This window comes from Pezoporus wallicus, unplaced genomic scaffold (assembly GCF_028554395.1).
Source record: "Pezoporus wallicus isolate ANWC-B61680 ecotype Strahan unplaced genomic scaffold, APGP_CSIRO_Pwel_v1 contig_16, whole genome shotgun sequence".
In the NCBI taxonomy this organism is placed as follows: Eukaryota; Metazoa; Chordata; class Aves; order Psittaciformes; family Psittacidae; genus Pezoporus; species Pezoporus wallicus.
Window position 1 is genome coordinate 2,501,109 of NW_026641478.1, and position 20,050 is coordinate 2,521,158.

General features: G+C 42.9%; 1 protein-coding gene across 5 annotated transcripts in view; it reads right to left on the reverse strand.

Moving 5' to 3' along the window:
- The window catches only part of KLF12 (KLF transcription factor 12), a 258,883-nt gene that overhangs the window by 59,782 nt on the left and 179,051 nt on the right, over nucleotides 1-20,050 (reverse strand). For 4 of the 5 annotated variants that reach the window (XM_057424023.1, XM_057424025.1, XM_057424027.1 and 1 more), the window contains 2 exons: nucleotides 14,493-14,628; nucleotides 1,474-1,533 (listed from right to left, as the gene is read on the reverse strand). In XM_057424023.1, coding sequence (XP_057280006.1) covers nucleotides 1,474-1,533; nucleotides 14,493-14,628 — 196 coding nt within the window. The remainder of the gene's footprint in view (nucleotides 1-1,473; nucleotides 1,534-14,492; nucleotides 14,629-20,050) is intronic. The other variant, XM_057424024.1, reaches the window with a different exon arrangement.

Sequence of the window (20,050 nt, forward strand, 5' to 3'; positions counted from 1 at the left end):
AAGAAAAGACCAAAAATTGACAACATTTTCAAGCCTCCTTCTTGAAAATGCTTCCTACAGAATAGAGGCTAATAGAATTGGTGATTATATAGATTATTGCTGATTTTCACTAAAGTAGCTTTGCATTCAAAATAGTATCTGAAATACAAATTTATTCTAGAAATACAACATTTTGGGAAACTAGTAGGCTCTTCATTATAAATTCTGAAGTTGCACTGATAAATTCAACCAGATCAAAGAAAATTCTAAGGATTTTTTTTTTAAATAATCTTATAACCTCTATTCCATTTCCACAGAAACCTTAAAAGCGCTGCACTGGCTTTAACGGAGGAGTTGCTGCTGCCTGCTGCTGCTTTGAAAATGTTTGAGTAATAAGATCCTGCACATTTTTAATATAAATATACCAGTTGTAATGCAATTAAGTGCAAATTGGAGTAGATTTGAGGAACGATTTCTGTATTCAACTACTCATTAGCAATCTGAAAGTGTAATTGCTCTTAAACGTGCCGTCTTCTTAATTTCATTATGAATTTAACTCTACTTATAAATGTGAAGGTTTATTCTGCAGTTTATTTGCTTATGCTGAATGTCTGAAGTTGTTTTTCCTTCCGTACTCTACATAGGAGGGCCCATGGATTACTAAGAGTAGATAAAGCAGTGAGTTGATGTGTATACACTTGTCACATGACAGACACGACTGCAAAGGAATCTTTTTAGGGGCCCACAAAACAAACAAATGAAGGGGGAAGGACAAACAAGCAAGCAAGCACACTAAGAGCAGACATTTAATCACACGCTATTTTAAAACCCAATAAACCAGCAGCAACAAAGCCAACAAAAACAGGAATCCTATCAGAGTTGGTACAACCCCTCTGTCATACAGTATTTCTCCTTGGGCAAGTGAGGTGAACCCAAAGCACCTTATGGTATCACAGCTCTTACTGAAACCTCCCAGTCACCCCCCCATTGGATTTGTATTAAACTATAAAGCAGGGCATCTACTAAGGCATTACACAGCAAGTTTTTAAAATTTTGGCGTCCCTGAAAAACAAGCAAAGATCTCTTTCCTACATTCACAGCTTTGCTGGTGGACTGTTTCATGGTAACTGGCAATGACTCATTATAACCAGCTATGTTGATTCACATTTAATTTCGTTACTCAATTTCAATAGACAATTTGAGCATTTTTAACTGCATTATCAAACATCTAACAGAATATTTTCTTTTTTTCTGGTTTTGTATTCTAGTCATTGGGATTTTGAAAAAAAATTTTGCAGCTTTCCCATGATGCACACCACCACCCTCCCAGCCCCAAAATACTAAAAGCAGTAACACAAACCAACGTTAGACCTTGCCTAGGCCCGCATATCCCCCAGCTGTGACATTAAGAGGGAAAAAAAGCTGAAAAGCACTGCTACTAGACTTTGTCAATAAAACAGAACATTATATAATACACAATAAAATGCTTCATACCTGGAGTTGAAAAAACGAAAAGGGTTAACAGCTGACCTGGCACAGCCCCACATGCTCTCTCTGGAAATTGAACACAGACAATTAGGAATTTTAAGTTACCCCAAACAATTGTAGGGGACTTAGACAAGCTTGAGGAACACTTACTGCAAAGTACGCACATAGCCTCAGTGTGGAGGAGACTTTCAGATTTTCTCATTCACTTAAAACTTCTTCTCCAACTCAAATTGCTCTGCAGAGGTCCCAGCTGGTGCTAAGCAAATCATCAGGAGCTCTGCCATTAACTTACATGGGAGCAAAGTCAAAGCTTAAGGGCCCAGGTGTCATGTAGTGGTAATTCTGGATCATGGTAGATCATATTTTCTCATTAAAAAATAATCAGTGACCAAGAGGTAAACATTAACGAGAACCTAGAGCAGGCAGACATTGCACAAAGAGAAAACAGAGGCTGGAGCGAATGTCCACTCCCTGAATTCTGCTGCTTAAGTAATATTATTCCCAACACATCACTGAAAAAATCAAGCCTTTTACTTAAAACTGAGACTTCAGGGGAAAATAGATAATCTTCTAGAATATTATTTGGAATACTGCACAACACAAATATACGATGTCATAGCTGTATAAACTCCTATGTTGGGATTTGGAGTACATGGTCTGCTCCTTTTCACTGACAAATTCTGATGTGCTGCATGGGCTCAAACAAGAGGCATCATAGCATCATACAGCTGGCTTTGGAAACAGTTCCACCAGCACATGAGGGAAACAGAAAAGTAAAGCCTGTAGAAAGCCAAGCCCATGAATAACCCCCTTCAGTCCTTCTCTCTGTGGTTTAGACCTCAAATGTACCAAGAAATTGGTTTGAGGCCAAAGCCCAAGAAACTAGTAAAAATATCAGAATAACAACATGAATCACAAAAATGTTCTAGCACACCAGCAGCTGAATGCATTTGCACTGGAAGCATTCTGGGTCCTTCATAATGCTCAATTAAAATGGCCAGCTTGGCACAGCAATTTTTGAAAGTGAAAAGGAAAATTTCAAAGCAACTTCTCTTGATTTATATAACTGCATTTTCCATTTGCCCTTGGAAACCTACAAATAATCCATTTTCTCCCAAGATTTTGCACTGAATCTTTCAAACCCCTTACATGCTTCAAATGTGTAGTAAATATTAGTCTTCTTTACTGCTTGTTTGATTTTGCCATTTGGTAAATGTTACATTTCTGATACTGACAGAAATTTGCTATCAAGATGACAAAATGATGTAAAGGATTTTTGAAGTCTAAATTATTAGCTCTCTCAGCATCTGACACTTTTTCGACTTTCTGTGTAGACTCTTCCTTCTTCAGAAATGTCTCAGGTACCTGTCCCATGGCATCACTAGATACAGATTTTATTTCACAGTTGTACCTAATCAGGGGGCATTGGGACAAAATCTCCCTGACCCCACCAGCCCTCAACTGAAATGAATGTGCACTGGAAGAATGGCAACTGGAAACCATAACATTGACCATTCTCTCCTATGTCAATTAATTTATAATCATCTTTGTGTCTTACTGGGAAAAATATTTATTCCTACAGTTGATACAAACAGCAACACATTACCCAGAAATCATGACTTTAAATTTTGTACATTTTTCATAAAGGTCCCTTTTTAACAAGTTAGCAATACGGCAGGCAAAAATAATGTTTGTGAGGATGATAAGCATTTGCAGGCTAAATTTTTATCAGTGGGACAACTGAAACTCTGGTTAGAACCTCCAGTATCCAGGCACTGAAGTGAAAGACACACAGACATCTTCCAACCAACCTCACAGACACCTAAAGCTTCCTATGTTCTTCTCTGTCTGGCCTGAAAGCCAAATGCTGGTGGCCTTTCACCCAGCCTCTGCTCTCATCTAGAAATCATGGGGAGAAACACCCCATCCCTGTCTCTGGGCCTTGAACTTTATCTGTGCTATGAAAATGGCTAAATCACACATGACAACATGGATTCACCATAAAAAGGACCTGTAATAGTCACTTCCCAATCCAAACCGCAAGCGTAGGAGGAAAAGAGGGAAAGGATGTTGTAGGAGCACTCCTGGATATCTTTTGTACCTTTTGCATTCTACCCTTGTGTTCCATTATTGGCAAACGTAGGTATCTGGCTTCCTGAGTCAGTACTCTAACGACTAGGTTTTTATGCCAGACGTGGGTGGCTGTACCACTGCTACCACTGGCCATCACATTTTCAGACAGAGAGAAGGCTGGTGGGAAGAGGACAGCATGCTCTGGGTTTTAGACCAGGCAGAAATAGGTAAGCTCAGAACAAAGTACTTGATCTCTTATTTTCCACAGTGGAAAGTCGGGAACTTAAGCCTTTTTTTTCAAACTGTACTTTAATGAAAAACTACAGGTCAGAAGCCCAAGCTCCAGAAGAGCAGAGATAACTCATAGTTAAGTGGTAGGTAAAGGAAGCTGGTTGCTTTGCCCATTGAACTTCAGATCACTTAACTCTGTTGACTGTACTGTGGGAGTGTTGATGCCTTGTGTAGGTGCTCTGAAACACTGCTGGAGCCAATCACCTATTTTATAACCTTGCAATGCCTCCACCAGACCTCCCCCAAAGCAGTCAATTAATCTCAAGTGCCTGTGCTGTTGCATTTCACCTTGGTTCTGGGTACCTGTAGTATTTCACACTTGCTGCAAGCATAGGGGGATAGCAGTACCTCTATGTCGTGCAGTATGGCATGGAAAAGGATGAAAAGGCTGTACCTGTTACAGAACTGCACGTATTTAGTACTTCTTCTCAAGCAAGAGGAAAAACATGTTTTATTTTGATTATGCCTTAGTAGTAGCTAAGAATCTCAGAAACGATGTGGTGATACAGACATCAAGTACTTCAGAAGCAGAAATGTTGAGTGCAAAAGAAATCATAGAATCATAGATTGGTATAGGTTGGAAGAGGCCTTAAAGATTATCTAGTTCCAGCCCCCCTGCCATGGGCAGGGACACCTTCCAGTAGACCAGGTTACTCAAAACCCCACCCAACCTGGCCTTTAATACTGCCAGGGATGGGGCAGCCATGAATTCTCTGAGCAACCTGTGCCAGTGTCTCACCACACTCAGAGTAATGAATTTTTTTCCTAGTATCTAATCTGAATCTCCCTTCTTCTAGCTTAAAGCCATTCTCCTTTGTCATATCACTACCCGCCCTCGTATAAAGTCCCTCTTCAGATTTCTTGTAGGCCCCCTTAAGGTTTTGAAAGGCTGTTCTAAGGTGTCTCGAGCCTTCTCTCCTCCAGACTAAACAAGCCCAACTCTCTCAGCCTGTTCAGCTGTGTAAAGAGTTTTTAGCAAATAATTTATTATACAACATTATCCCGTTACTCTGCTTTTGAATATCTGTGACTGAGATTTTGGTCATTATTCCAGTTCCTCCTGTACACTTATTTAGAAATGGTTTGGCCATGATAAGCAACTGGTCACAGAGACAGCAATGGCCATCAGGTTGTAACAGACACACCTTGGTGAATTTTACTTGAAGCCATCTCTGTGACAGCACTGTGTGTCTCTGATTTATCACACAGTATTCCAGCCCTATGCTAAATATTGTATTTTTAAAGCAAATAATTGAGGGAGATACTCTGACAAGACTGAGACTCCTGCTGCCTCTTAACAAGTACATAAATGCAAGTATTTCTTTTGATGCCTGCTGGCAGCCTCTGGTCATTTCCAGGTTATTTCAGTTTCCAGGCTCTGTTTGCAAGGCTGGAGATTTCTGCCAGCAGCAGATACTGTAGACAGGCTTTAGAATGAGCACTTTCTAGGGCAGCCTCTGACCTCAGTACCTGCCAGCCTGCTCAACATTGCCTGAGCTTAGTGGTATATGCAAGGCAAGAGTGCTTTGGCCACTGCTGCCTCCTAGGATGCACTTCCTTATTTTCTGCCTGCCTCATTTTTTGTATTTACTTGCACCACTGTGTCCTGTTGCACCTCAGTATATCCCAGAAGGGTAAATAAATAAAAGCATGTTCATTCTTCACACATCTTTGGTTTGTCACTGCTAAAACAATGAACGTGCTCAGCTTGACTCTGAAACTTATGACTATCATAACTTCTGATACACCTCAGGATTAGATGCTATTATCTCAGCCATTGCATTGCTTTACTCCTTGTTTCAGCCTTCAATTCCTTTTATTCTGGCTAAAGGAATTTCATAAGTATGGCAGCTTTAAGCTCCAATTATCCTTTTCTCTGTATGTCCAAAATAGTAACACTTATGTCCTCAGTCACATACACATGGAGAACAACACCTCCTTGGCACACAGGCTCAGGACAAAACACTTTCATATCCATCATTCAAGAATTTCTTTTCACTCCTTTTTATCTCCACTCTAAAAAGAGCTTGCTATGAGAAATTAAATTGCATTGGAGTCACTACTAGTGAAAAAGGACTGAACTAAGAAGGGGGAAAAAACAGCACAATCTTTTCCCGTTGTGCAGGAGAAAGGAAAATGGCAGAAAAAAATGTGTTTTGCTTATGTTTTTAGATTCCTGTATTCACACGCTCACCCAATTATGCCTTACTGAATAGTGTTCCCCTTTTCATAGTGCCCTCCTTTGCGCGGTTTATGTACCTGTGACCTACACAACCTTTTTTGTGGTCTTGCATGCACTGATCTAAACATTCAGGAACATTTTTCCATAAATCAATATAAGCACTGCTATTAAGATTTAACTGTGCTGCATGTTTGTCTGTCAGAAAATCACAGGAACTGCCTTATGGAAAAGGAAAGATAAAAACTTATCTGATCTAGATAATGAAAAAAGAAGTAATTTTGGTTCAAGTGACAGCAGAGGACAATGTTCTTTCTTTTTTCTTATCAGTAAGTCAAGGTAGCAGTTCACTGAGGTAGCTTCATTGTGCCTTTTTCTGGCACTGTTCTGCTATCTAATCCACACTGATGAGTATTTGCTACGGCTCTGAATTCGCTAATGCACAAAGCTCTGCCCCTGCTTTCTGCGCTGATTTAGAAAGAAAAAAACAGAAAAAGCTGAATAACAAATCGCTGGGGAAACAGATGTCAAATAGATGTACAAACTGCTAACTGCGTAGCAGTAATGCATAATGTTATTTATAATTCATTCTTCAGTGTCACGCTCTTCGAGCAACTACACAATGCCAGCCTCCCTATCAATAAAATGCATTTCACGTACCTAACCATAATGACTCAAGCTTCACTCTGGAGCAACACATTGTAGTGGATTAAGCATGGGACTAGAAGGCAGATGTCCCTGATCCCAACTCATCCTCTGCTTTGCTGTATTGCCTTAAGCAAGTCACTAACCTGCAGATAATTATAATATTTGAACACACGAGAGACCTGTACAATTTAATTAGTTAATGTTTGCAAAGCCCTCCAAAGATAAAAAATGCTATATGAATTATAATCATACACTATTGTTTTGAGGCATTTCATTCCAAAGCACATTTGCGTAAACATGTTTAGTAATGCAAAATCCCAATAATGGCAACGTTTGATAACCACTTGGAAATGATTGGCACTTTGTAGACTAAAATTTAAATTAATTAACAAATTTTGTCTATTTTGTTAAAAGATAATTATAAGAGACTATTCAATATAGACACTGAACTGATGCTAGGAAACAAGATCTTTGGAAGTTTATTCTGACAGATAAAGGTAATGAAAGAGACATACATAAAGGTATCTATGAACCCATACATGTTACAAATGCCTCTCTTGCTGCACCATACTGGTCCCAAAAATACTCTAAGTTACTTTTTTTCTTTTTAACATCCAGACTTCTTTTACAGTTTCAGGGTTAATCATCAGAACCAATGAAGTTAATGGTAAAACTCCTCTGGACTTTACAGAACCAGGATTCCTTGGTTCTTCCAGCTTATTATACACCTAATTTAAATATTTCTCTTAGGAGAATGTTACTCCTAGCAATGGTGTGGTAAAGTATGTATTGAAGAGCAATGCCTAGGACTTCAGAGCGACTCAAGAGAAAAAAATCCAGACATCCTAATGGCAATGTGTCCTTGCTTTAGATCTACTCAACATTCAAGGTAATTTACTGTTACAGGGGAGACAGGAAAATATAATTTTGTGTAGACCAAGCTAAAAGCACTTCTATTTTCAAATTAGCTTTCTTCAGGAAACTATTTAACAATACCTCTACCTCCTAATACACTGTCATTTAAGCAATACTATCCTTTCAAAGCAGGCAGTGATGTCAGCTTCTTTGTAGAAGCTGCTTTTGATTTACAGTTGCTGTCTACCTGGCCCTTGCTCCTAATGATTGCTGGCTGATGGGAAATCTGTTACCTTGGCAAAAAGCTCTGGGATTTATACCATTGAATTTCCATACCAAAAATCCTAGAATCTGTGTGTATGCACAGAATGGTATCCTTTGATTTTACTGCTCAACTGCCAGGCTATTAAGCCTTTTTACAACAGGCTCATTTGGATTACTAAAACCAAAGGCTCGGAGTTAGTGCTAAAGAGCAATTCCCAAAGGTATATAAGGGCTTTCAAGTTCTTGCAGTAGAAGTTCTTCATACAGATTTAGGCACATTCACTTTTATATACATTCACAGAATTCTGAGATTCCAAATTTTGCTTGAAGAAAGTTTATGAAGTGCTATATAAATAAACTGTAGACGAAGTCAGTTCTTCTTCAGAAAGTTATCTGAACTGCATGTAGGTAGGAGAAATCACACCTATAATAGTTGCCAGACCCAAAGTGTAAATGTACTGGTTAAGCTTCTTCTTGAGTCACAGGCTTCTGGCATGGCCTTAGAAAAACACAGAGGAGGGGTCTTCATATATAACTTCAACAGTGTTAAGTTTTTATCATCACTCTCCCTAAGCTGTTCGTCCAGGGTCCTTATAAATAACCACTGAAGAAGGCAGGCACCTCCAAAAGGTAGATGATCACAACTGATGAGATGGCTGGACCTAGAAGTATGTGCATCTCTTCTCTGAGGGAAATCTAGAACCCTGAAGCCTAGCTTTTAGGTAGATTACATTGTGAGAGATGAACCCTGCTGCAAGGATATGTACAAACTGGACTAAGAAGGAAAAAAATAACTATTATAGCCAAAACCAGGACACCAGTACTGCACACAGGTAGCTGAGACACAGTGCACCTCTGTCACCTCAATAGCGCCTTTGGGTCATTAGCCAACTTCCAACCCAGCAACACTTTTCACTGCAGAAACCTCTTCTGCCACAGGATATGTATCTAAGACTGCTGACAAAAAATAACACAAAATTAGAACACAAATATCCCTGAAATAATGACAGTGGGGGCATCAACTGCAGTACAGATGACTGCTTGCCTTACAGGGCTCTACATAACCAGCGTCTTTCACTCATGTATCTGCATACACCCCTCCCACTATTGATGTTTAATGACTCGGTTCAGTTTGTAGAGTGACTCTGTAGGAAGCTGAGAAGCCCCACTGTGTAACAGCCTGTGGGGAGATGGGAAGCCCACGGGCAGTTCTGCTTTCTGAGTGTGCAGTCCAGTTTCTTCCATGAGTGTTACAGCAACTGTGGGATCTTCTATTCTAAAGTCTCAATGCAATGGGAAAATGCATCCCAGACTCGGGAAATCTTCACAAGAAAAGTAAAATTGAAACTGATGTATTCCCACAATTTTGCTCTAGATCAATTGGCATTCTCCAGTGGAAAAAAAAAGTTTTACTGGGAAATTCTGGACCAGCACTAGTCTGTTCTCCACATGTAAAATCCCCATCCAACTGTGCCAGTTTTAAAATGAACACTTGTTCATGGAGGGCAGATGTACCAGAGGAGAGAGGAACAAAGTTCACACAAGTACTGCCAAAACACCCTCACTTACATTTCTTGGAGACTCATGACAAAGTATTTTGTCTGCAAGTAGAAGAAAAAACTGAGCTGAAAGTTCCATATAGTGAATAGCACACCGGTAGTAATCATAGAATAGTCAGGGTTGGAAAGGACCTTCAGATCATCTAGTTCCAACCCCCCTGCCATGGGTAGGGTATCACAGAAACATGTTGAATACAGATGTGCAAACAGTAAAATGAATGTAATTTGACACTTTATCATAATAATTGGAAATTATTTATCATATTTATCATAACTAATTGGGATGATTGCAGCTGAAGCAGGAAAACAGAAAACATCAGTGTAGAAAATGAATGGTTGATGAGAAAGCAGTTATAAACCTCAGAAGAGATAAAAATCAACCACAAAAGCTGATTTACACTGAAGAAGAAGAGGGAGAAAAAAACTGATCTAAGGAGAAAATATCAAGACTTCAAAAATACATACCTATTTAAGACTACAGTGGTACCGTGGCTATGCTGCCTGTCTGCTGGGAAATTTCTTTCTCACTAAAACTATCTTCCACTGCATTGCAATAATGCAAACCATTCTGTTCTAGAAAATCCAGCAGAATTTAAAAATAAAGTAACGATCACATTAGCATCAATATATCAATTGCAAAGCGTAACCAAAGAGAATGTGGGTAGGGTCAAAGCCCCTAATCTCATTTTCATGCAAGCACTCAGTGGCACCCAGCTCAGTGCAAAGAAGAGTTCATGCTAAAGGTCACCACAGTCACATCCAAATGACAAATCACATTTCTATGAATTAACTGCAGCTGTAACTATTAAGTATTCAGGATTTCCTCTCTCTCTGTTATCCCAGAAAAAGAAGCTACCTTAAGCTTCTTGTTCATATGCACAGTTTATATGCACAGTCCATCTATTCCTTGACATTATTTGAAAGAAAAAGATGGTTTTGGCAAAGGAGTTCCCTCAGCCTACAACCTCTAAGGAGGAAAAAATCTATAGAAAGAAGGAGGAATTTCTGGCTCTTCGGATTTTCACCAATATACTGAGCAAGAGTTCAGGCTAAAAATCACCCTCCATTTCTGCCCTCAGCATCTGAAAGCAGGAAATCTTACCTTGTGTGTTCAGGGAGAGAGCTGCACGCTGTAAAGTAACATACTTTACTGCACAAATGTGTAGGGAAAGAAGGAGATGACTGTCCTGTTTAGGGTTTCCTTACTATGTACCATGGAGATGGCTCCCAAGCCCCACTGTATCAGGGCTGCCTAGGGATGGAATGGCTGCAAGGCTGAGGAAACAGCACGCTACCTCTGAGAGAGGCCTTTAAAAAGTTTTACTGGTCTTCTAGGGCTTGACTAACACCCTTTCCTCCCTTGGCTTCATAAAGATTTCTAGAGCATGTCTGAGATTTGACCCTGAATATATGATGCTATACTTGCTGTGTAATAAGCATTTGTAGTGTCAGGCATAGAGGCAAATCTGCTCTTTGTTAGAGAGCTACGTGTCAAATCAAGTTTGTAAAACACGCTACAAAAAGGATGAAATGCTGCTTACAATGCAAAGCCCACTGAAATCTACATATTGCTGCAGTATTTATTATCAGCCAGAGCATATTATCTGAGATTAATAAATTATTCTTAGTCTATCTTATGGTAAGGCACAGCAACTGCCATAAAGCAGCACTGCCACATAAAGAAATTTCATCAAAGTACCCTGCTTGAAATAATGACTTTGTTTATCTATAACTTTACATTATTGATTGGGTTTGCTGAGGAAGGACTATGAAGTCATTCCAAAAGAACTACTGAGAAGTCTGGAAGCTCAGCCAATATAAAGCTAGCAGCAAGAAGGCATTTCTCTGAGAAAAAATAGTCATACTTGGTCATTTTACAAATATGCAAACAATTACATTCTGTTTATGCGAATAAAAACTAACGCCAAACATGTGGCTCTTAGTGTCTGATTGTTACAATTTTTATTGGTAAGGATTTTTTTTTCTTGTAAGACTTTAGTGGACCTAAAACAAAGCAGCAACATAGGGGATGCCTTCCATTTTTAGAGGACGTGAAAAGCAAAGCTGTCATACAGGAATTCCAAACTGCCCTGTGACCCAGCCACATAAGGGTAATTTCCAAGACAATAAGCTTAAAAATGGCTGTATTAAAACAACAGTTCCTCCCCAAACACCGGTAAGTTAATTTCCTTCAGCTTGTGGTTAAAACCTTGGTATTGCTAACCCCACCTGGCAGATTTAGATCCAAGGGAAGATGTGGAGCATTCAGTATCATCCTGTTACTCCCAGCTTCTGGCACGCTGACTCCCCAGTCAGGTGCCATGGATTGCTGTACCCTCACCTCACACCAGAGATCCGCAGTGCTGACACATGTGTCCCAGGCAGCTGTCTGCACTGTCTGCAGTTAATGGAGAGGAACGGGAGCTCATGGGCTTGAGTGCTTCTCTCCCTCCCTAAATTAGACAGCTAGGATAGGTCAAATGAATTATCGCCTGGACACGCCACCTGCTATCTGGTCCATATGCAGGGAGGCAAGATAACTAGCTTGGATGAGACACCTATGTTGCAAATGTCTAACTAAGCAAGATGAATCCTGAACCCCACACATAGCACACAGGGAAGTCAGGAGCCTCACCAAACCAATCCCCCACAGGGTATTTGAAACCCTTTTCTGCTCTTTGAAAAGAGGCAACAATAGGCAAATATATACACATACATATATACATGTTTATAAACCTTATGCAGGATAATTTAAAACATGTCTGAAAAGCAACCAGGAGAAGGTCAACTGCTACCTCGCACTTGCCACCAGCATCTGCAAATTGGGCTTGGCATTTTGTTTAACAAAGACAAGATTGCAGAACAGCAACTGAAGGAAAGGATGCTGTTGTCCCTTTGGAGGTACCACACTCTACCTCTGAGCCAGTATATGCAAGAAGTTATTTTTGTTAGTAACTGCATAACTGTTCACAATGAAGAGCTTACAAGCCCACTTTAGAAAGAACACACTCTGTGCGACAGTATTCTGGACTCTGAGGTCCAGCCTGCCTCATTTCAGCACTTAGCCTAGACCTACGCTTTACCGCCTACTGAAGCAGTCTTTCTATGCATGCCCCTACGCTGCCCAGTACAGAACAGTAGGTGCCTTTCCACGTCCTCAGAGGAAATTCCTGTCTGCTAAGTTTAGATTCTAAAATTGAGCACACCGGATCTCCCTTTGGAAGGCTTCAAAGGCACTTTCCTCTCTGCATCAAGGGTACGTAGAATGCGGACTGCTTTGCTAGATGTCTAATATGAAGGTATGTGTTAGATACCCAGATTCAGAAGAGGGTCTGCCTGCGAGGCACTGTATCACAGACCGCAAAAGAAATGGATTGAGTGAAGTCGGTATAATGTGCTAATGTCTCTTTTCAGCTCAGGAGCTGTGTATGTGGTGTCTGTGACTGAGAATGAAGTCAAGAAGAAGACAAATTGCAGATCACAGTCAAATTAGATTTTCCTAAGGGGCCTTTTGAAATAAACCAACAGATTACTGTTTAAATAAAACCCATAACAAGGATGAGTTGATGTTATATTATTAAGTTGCTTAATTTAATTCTTAAACCCCAGAGCCAGCCAAGTAATATTCCAACACATTTACCTTCACAAACTGTGGAATGCACTGTGGAAAATCTAAAATGCTTTTCATGGTTTGAACAATTCTCTAAGTGTTCAAGTAATATCAATCACGGAGAACAGTATCTGCCTGCCAGTTGTGCAGCAGAATCACTTTCTAGTGCCCTGTGCTTCCTTTTCTCATTAATTAGACTGAACTATTTAGTGCAAAATCACGATGGGTTGTTTTACTTTTCTGGCTTATTATGTGTGCTATAAACTGAGAAAAAATACTTGACACTTCAGGGCCTTGTGCTGTAACTAGCAAATTCAAAATACGTGTGAGGCCTGTCTATGAAGCAATAGTGTCACTAGTAAAGAAACCTTCCCTTCCCTTATCACCTTTATCCAGAAAGGGAGCATGTCAATTACAATGAAAGCCAATGCCCTGCCTTGCCTGTAGAGACCTCTTTCTCTGCTTAAGGGGAATACATAGGTTTGAGGATCACAGTTAGTGTGCTTGACTAAAAGATGAATTAGTAGCTGTCTGGTGAAAACACAAAAAAAGTAGTTCCTCCTCAAACACAGCTTGGAAACATCAGCGCTTTTGGCTACTGATGGCTAGGAAAGCACAGCAAAATATAATTACTTTTTAGATACCACATTAAGACATCAAAAATTCATTTATAATAAATTACATAATAACAATGTCTAATGGCCTTTACTATATCCCTTCTTCTTTAATAATGTCCAAAATGTCCATATTTTGAACCTCTCAGATAAAGTAATGTGCTTTGTGGCTCTAGCACAGGCTTCAGTGCCTGGAGGCTCTAGTTCTATTTCCAGCTCTGCTTCAGACCTACAGGGTGACCTTTACGCATAACCTCATTTTCCTCACCTATAAAATGGGGATATTAATACTTATTTACCTCACAGTTGGTTCCCTTCCAGCTGCTACAGTGACTGAGCAAGCTCATGCATCTACAGAATTGCTAATGTTCATGATGAACTGTTCCTTTTTTTCCTAAATAAGCAATGCAGACATTAAATTAAGAACTTATTTGTCTGTCCAGTGAGTAAAAGTACACGAAAAATAATAGCAATGGATAAACTGCTCAAAGTCCCTCACTAATTTCCTTTCAGTGACACTGTCCTTCAGGAGAAATGTAGGTAGTTCCTAATTGACAGTAACTAGAATGAACTCCTTGATGCTGCTTTCAGTCAGGAAAAAAAATCATGTGTTTTTGAGTGAAAGCCTGACTTGGACTCCCTTTGAAGAGGACATAAAAACACTGAAAGCTCTGCAAGTAAATAAAGGGGAAGTAACAATTTCATTATGAAACTTTACCTAATAATGAGGGCACACAGAAAGAAAGGAAAAGAAAATGAGAGAGAGGCAAGAGATACAGCCATCTCTTCCTAAAGGGAACAAAGATACACAGAAGAGATGCTGGCAGGTATGCTGACCCACAGATGGGGGGACACCCCTGCCGTGCCGGAGCCTCCTTCAGCCTGGGGACACCTTGGCAATACTCATCTTGCTCTGGGAATGCGATACTTACTCTTGTACTGCTCTGGCTATGGAGAGCGCTGTAGATCCAGTTTCATTAACGCTATCTAAGGTCACATTTGGCAGGTCGTCATCATCACTGTCACTTTTAATTTGTCTGGGAGATAGGCCTCGGGGGTCCATTTGTGCTGGAAAGAGACATATAATGGATTAATATGAGCGTGCTGAAATTAATCTCGTCCCAGAACAACATCAGGGCACACAACACATCCGCTTGCTTGGGCCGGATGGCACCACTTGCACTGAGCTTCCCAAAATCAAGTGACAGAATGGCAAAGTCACCTCGGGGTGCCACAGCATCTCCAGTAGCATGCAGGCATATGAACAGGCTACACCAATGCACACAGCAGATCTGAAATAAAACTGCACATGTAACACCCATCAAAAACTCAGTTTACCCTCAAGTTACTTACCTGCCTGTCTTCAGAAAGTGAAGGGAAAGGGCTACATCTGCTTTCTATGACACAGGACACTTGAAAGTAAAAACTGCAGTAAAACTTCATGAGCAGTGTTTCATTCTGAGTGTTCATCATGAGACACTAGGCTGGGACCCATGTCGCCCTACTCAACTCAGAAAAACTCAGCTGTCCTGATTTCTGACTCAATTCAACACCAATGCCAACCTCTGAAGGAGCCTTCCCTCCACCATCACATGTAGCAAAACCACTGCACCTAATAACTTTCAGGTGACCGATGTCAGCTAGGCTTTCACAGATTGTTTTCAAGAAGTCCCACAAACCTAGGTCTTATGAACACCTGAAGACTGAGAATTGCAGATTGCTTTGTCCATCCACAGCTTACAGTACCCACAGTGTATGGCAGTGGTGCTGGCAGGGGTCTCTGAGGAGAGGCCAGGGCTGCCCCATGCTGGACACAGCCAGTTCCTACCAGCTCCAACCAACCCACTGCAGGGCATGCCTGAGTCCTGCAGAAAAGGTGGTGATGCCTCAGGGAAAAGCATATTTAAGGAAGGGAAAAAAAAATGCCACGCAGGCAGACTGAGGAAGAAAGTGAGAAACAGCCCTGCAGACACCAAGGAGGGATGAGGTGCTCCACAGTGGAGCAGACATTCCTCTGCAGCCCATGGAGAGAGCACAGCGGATCAGGCTTTTCTGATGGGAACTGCAGGCCATGAGGGCCCACACTCAAGCATGGAAAAAGTGTGAGGAGGAAGGAGTGGCAAAGAGGAGCTGTTTGGACTGACCCCAACCTCCATTCCCCATCTCCCTGCAGTACTCTGGAAGGGGGAGATAGAGGAGCTGCGAGTGAAGGAGTGAAGTTCAGCCCAGGAAAACAGTGGGTTGCAGGCTGTGGTTCTCACCATCCTAATCTATTTTTAATTAGCAATAAATTAATTTTCCCCATGATGAGTCCATTTTGCCTGTGATGGGGAGTGGTAAGTGATCTCACTATCCCCATGATCTTGGCCCCATGAGCTCTTCTACCTCTTTTTCTCCCTCTGTCTTGTTGAGGAGGGGGAATGTGAGAGCATCTGGGTGGGCATCTGGCAGCCAGACAAGATCAACCCATCAGAATGATGTTTTGTGCCAGAGAGACAGGAAAGGAGAGGAGAGCAGAAAAGCAGGCTACCTGCCTTCCCTCTTACCCTGGCTGCTGCCCTCCAATGGGAAGAAAGCACAACCTGCGTATGGGCAAGGGGAGGAAACTGAGAGACAGGCATGTGGGGACTATGGGGCACATGTGTAACCTGGGGCAGTCCCGAGAGGAACTGGGGGTTGTTGGTGTCATGGGACAGACCCGGAGACAAGCTTCAGAGGTGACACAGAGAAAGAGACATTCCTCCCTACTTGTGAAATACCACATAGGATTAATAAGTGCTGAGAGATACTGAAAGCAGCTGGAGTAGAGAGCAAAACTGGAGAGCTGCCTGGCCCTGCAAGGGAGGCACGGGAAGGGGAATGACAGGCAACGAGATTTGTTTAAAAATGCTCTTATTTTGTTTGGATGGGTGAAACGGGAATCCAAGAATGCTTATTGAAAGAGCTAACTCTTTCAGTTTCTTAGCTTGTGCTCTCTGGTATTGCAGTCTCAGAGATGGACATTTTCTAGGTTTTGCAACATGTATCTCAAGACAGGCGGCTGTCACTGCTACTCAACTCTGCCTAACCACAGCCCTGGATAACAATTATCAAGGTATCTCAGGCTTCCTTTAGAGATCATGAAGAGTTCAGCAAGCCTACAGCTCAAGAGCAGCACCAAAAGTCACAGTAAAGTTTCCTGTTTTGCCAAGTTTCTCATGTTACTGTGCTCACTAGCTCTAGAAAAGAGATGGCATCACACTGGAAAATGGGAGCACTGTAGATACTCCAGGAGCTGCACAGGCATAACAGCAGCACTCATGGATAGCTGGGCTCTTGAAAAGAAAGCATTCCCAAACGCGTGATGACTCAAGGGAAGGTTGGTCTTAATTTATGTCCTAGGGGTGAATCACCTCTGAGGAAAAGAACAGTGAGAGATTATAAATGCCCTTCAGCTGTATTTTATTTTTTTTACATGAAAGAACCTCATAAAGAAAATACTATTAAAATACGTTCAGTAAGCTGATGGAACAGCTCCTTCTGGAAGCACAGTGCATTTAGAGATGCACAGTATGTCTTCTATTTGCTTTCTACTAACAGCTTAGGTGCCTCAGTAATGCTGACTAAATTTATTTGCTGTTTATTATTCCTTCATATATACTGAAGAAAACAACTTTGCTTATTAAAGCAAAGAGTATTGACAATGACCTGCACGAGACAAACATACAGCAACTTAGGCAATTGCTGAGGTGAGTAGCTCTAGAGAGGACGCCTTCAACACCGGAGCAGGGGGGAGATCAGCGTCCAGGAGCCTCAACTCAGAGCGACGAGAGCCACCGAGGGAGCCTCAAGTCCTCGACAGGCCCTGCCCAGGAGCCGGCAGCTCAGCTGACGAGAGCGAGCAGCTGACTCACAGGGGGCGGAGCCTGAAGCAGCGGCACCAGCCCTGACTGGTTAAAAACCTGCCCCAGGGAGCGCGAGCGACCAGAGCGGGTCGAAGCAGTTCCCGCGGGCAGGAGAGCGGGACGGTGAGCACCCGTCGTATGATCAGGGCCCGGTCCGGGAGCTCTGCCCTGGCTGCCCCGGCGGTGGCCAGCGTAGGCACCCAGACAGAGCCGATGAGAGGGGAGGCTGCAGTGCAGAGCTCGGGGTGTAGAGAGTGCCTGCACTGGTCTGGTGAGGGGAGGGTGCACAGTGGGCAGGGCTGCACTCGGTGCTCCCTGGTGGAGGTCCTCCTGCAGCAGGGGCTGAGGTGCGGGATGCTGTTAATAGGCTGCGAGGTCCCAGGGAAGCTGAGAGGAAGCAGCACTGCTTGCTCCAGGCCCAAACTGTGCAGGGGCCTCGAGCTTCACCTCTACCTCATGAAGGAAAGAAGGAGGCCGTTAACCTGGGAAGCTGGGAATTAGTGACAAAAAAGAACAACAAAAAAAAAAAGAAGGAAAAGGACAACCAAAAGCAAGGGGCTTCCCCCTAAATCCCCTGTCCCCACGCAGAACCGCTTTGCTGTCCTGCAGGGTGCTAATGAGGAAGCGCGCTCGAGCCAGAAACAGCCGGCTGATGCACTGATAAAGAAGATCTCCACTGGTGCCGCTAGGAAAAAGCAGCGGGTCGTAGTAGTAGGGGACTCTACACTGAAAGGGACAGAAGCACTAGTCTGCCGGCCAGACCCCGTCTCAGGGAGGTGTGTTGCCTACCAGGGGCACGGATCAGGGATGTGGCAGAGAGGCTGCCTGCTCTAGTAAGTCCCATGGACTATTACCCACTCCTGGTGATACATGTGGGTGCTAGGGATATAGATAGTAGTAGCCTGAGGAACATAAAGAAGGACTACAAAGCCCTGGGGGAGGTGGTTAGGGGCTCTGGAGCTCAGATAGTCTTTTCATCGATTCTCCAGGATACAGGGGAGGACCTAAGAAAAGCTAGGAGGATTAGCCAGGTTAATAAATGGTTAAAAGGGTGGTGTCATAGTCAGGGGTTTGGGTGTCTTGAACACGGGACCCAAGCTTGTAGGCCGGGGCTAGTGGGGGCTGGTGGAGCTGGTCTGATAAAGAAGGGAAAGAGCAGTTTTGGTAGGAGGCTTGCCAGACTGGTCAAGGAGGCTTTACACTAGATGTGTTGGGGGAGGGGGGCATCATTCCATTCCAACACACCCAGTCAGTTGCCAGAACCTACAATAAATGCTTGGAGCAATGCAGAGATATCCCAGCTGCTCCAGCCAATGAGCCGGCTTCAGCTGGAGCTCAGCTCAGATGCCTCTATACAAATGCCCGTAGCATGGGGAACAAACAAGAGGAATTAGAGATGTGTGCATGTCTACGGGGGTATGATATAATAGGCATCACAGAAACATGGTGGGATGGCTCCTATGACTGGAGTGTTGGAATGGAAGGTTACAGGCTCTTTAGGAAAGACAGGCCTGGCAGGCGGGGAGGGGGAGTTGCCCTTTATGTTAGTGATAGGCTGGAACTCTGTCTGGGGACAGGTGAGCAGTCCACAGAGAGTTTGTGGGTCAGGGTTAAAGGGAATATAGCTATAGGAGACATTACTGTGGGGATCTGTTACAGACCGCCTGATCAAGGAGAACCTGTGGATGAAGCACTCTACAGACAGATAGGAAAAGCCTCACACTCACAGGCCCTTGTTCTCATGGGGGGACTTCAACCACCCTGACATCTGTTGGAAGGACGGTACGGCCCGGCACAAGCAATCCAGGAGGATCCTCGATTGTGTAGAAGACAACTTCCTTCTGCAAGTAATAGAGGAGCCGACAAGGAGAGGTGCCATGCTTGACCTCGTGCTCACCAACAGGGAAGGGCTCGTTGGAAATGTGACGCTCCAGGGCAGCCTTGGATGCAGCGATCACAAGATGGTCAAGTTCTTGATCCTCAGGACAGTGAGAAGAGCGTGCAGCAAGCTCACTGCCCTGGACTTCAAGAGAGCAGACTTTGGCCTCTTCAGGAACCTGCTTAGGAAGGTTCCATGGGATACAGCCCTAGAGGGCAGGGGGGCCCAAGACTGTTGGTTGATATTCAAGGATCACCTGCTACAAGCTCAGGAGTGTTGCATCCCAACCAGAAGGAAGTGCAGCAGGAGGGCCAGGAGACCTCCTTGGATGAATAAGGAGCTCCTGAGGAAAATTCAAATTAAAAAAGAGGCTTATAATAAGTGGAAGCAAGGACAGGTGGCATGGGAAGAGTACAGGGATGTTGTCTGGAAATCTAGGGACCAGGTTAGGAAAGCTAAGGCCCAGTTAGAATTAAACTTAGTGTCCTGGGTTCAGCAGTAGCCGTCATGTTTCTCCTTCTTGGTAGCTGGTGCAGTGCTGTGTTTTGACTTTCAGCCTGGGAACAGAGCTGATAACAATGATGTTTTGGTTTGGCCAAGGACTTTGTGAGCCTCATGCTCTGCCAGGGAGGAGGGGAAGCCGGGAGGAAGCAGACAGGACACCTGACCCAAACTGACCAAAGAGCTATTCCATACCACAGCACGTCATGCCCAGGATGTAACTGGG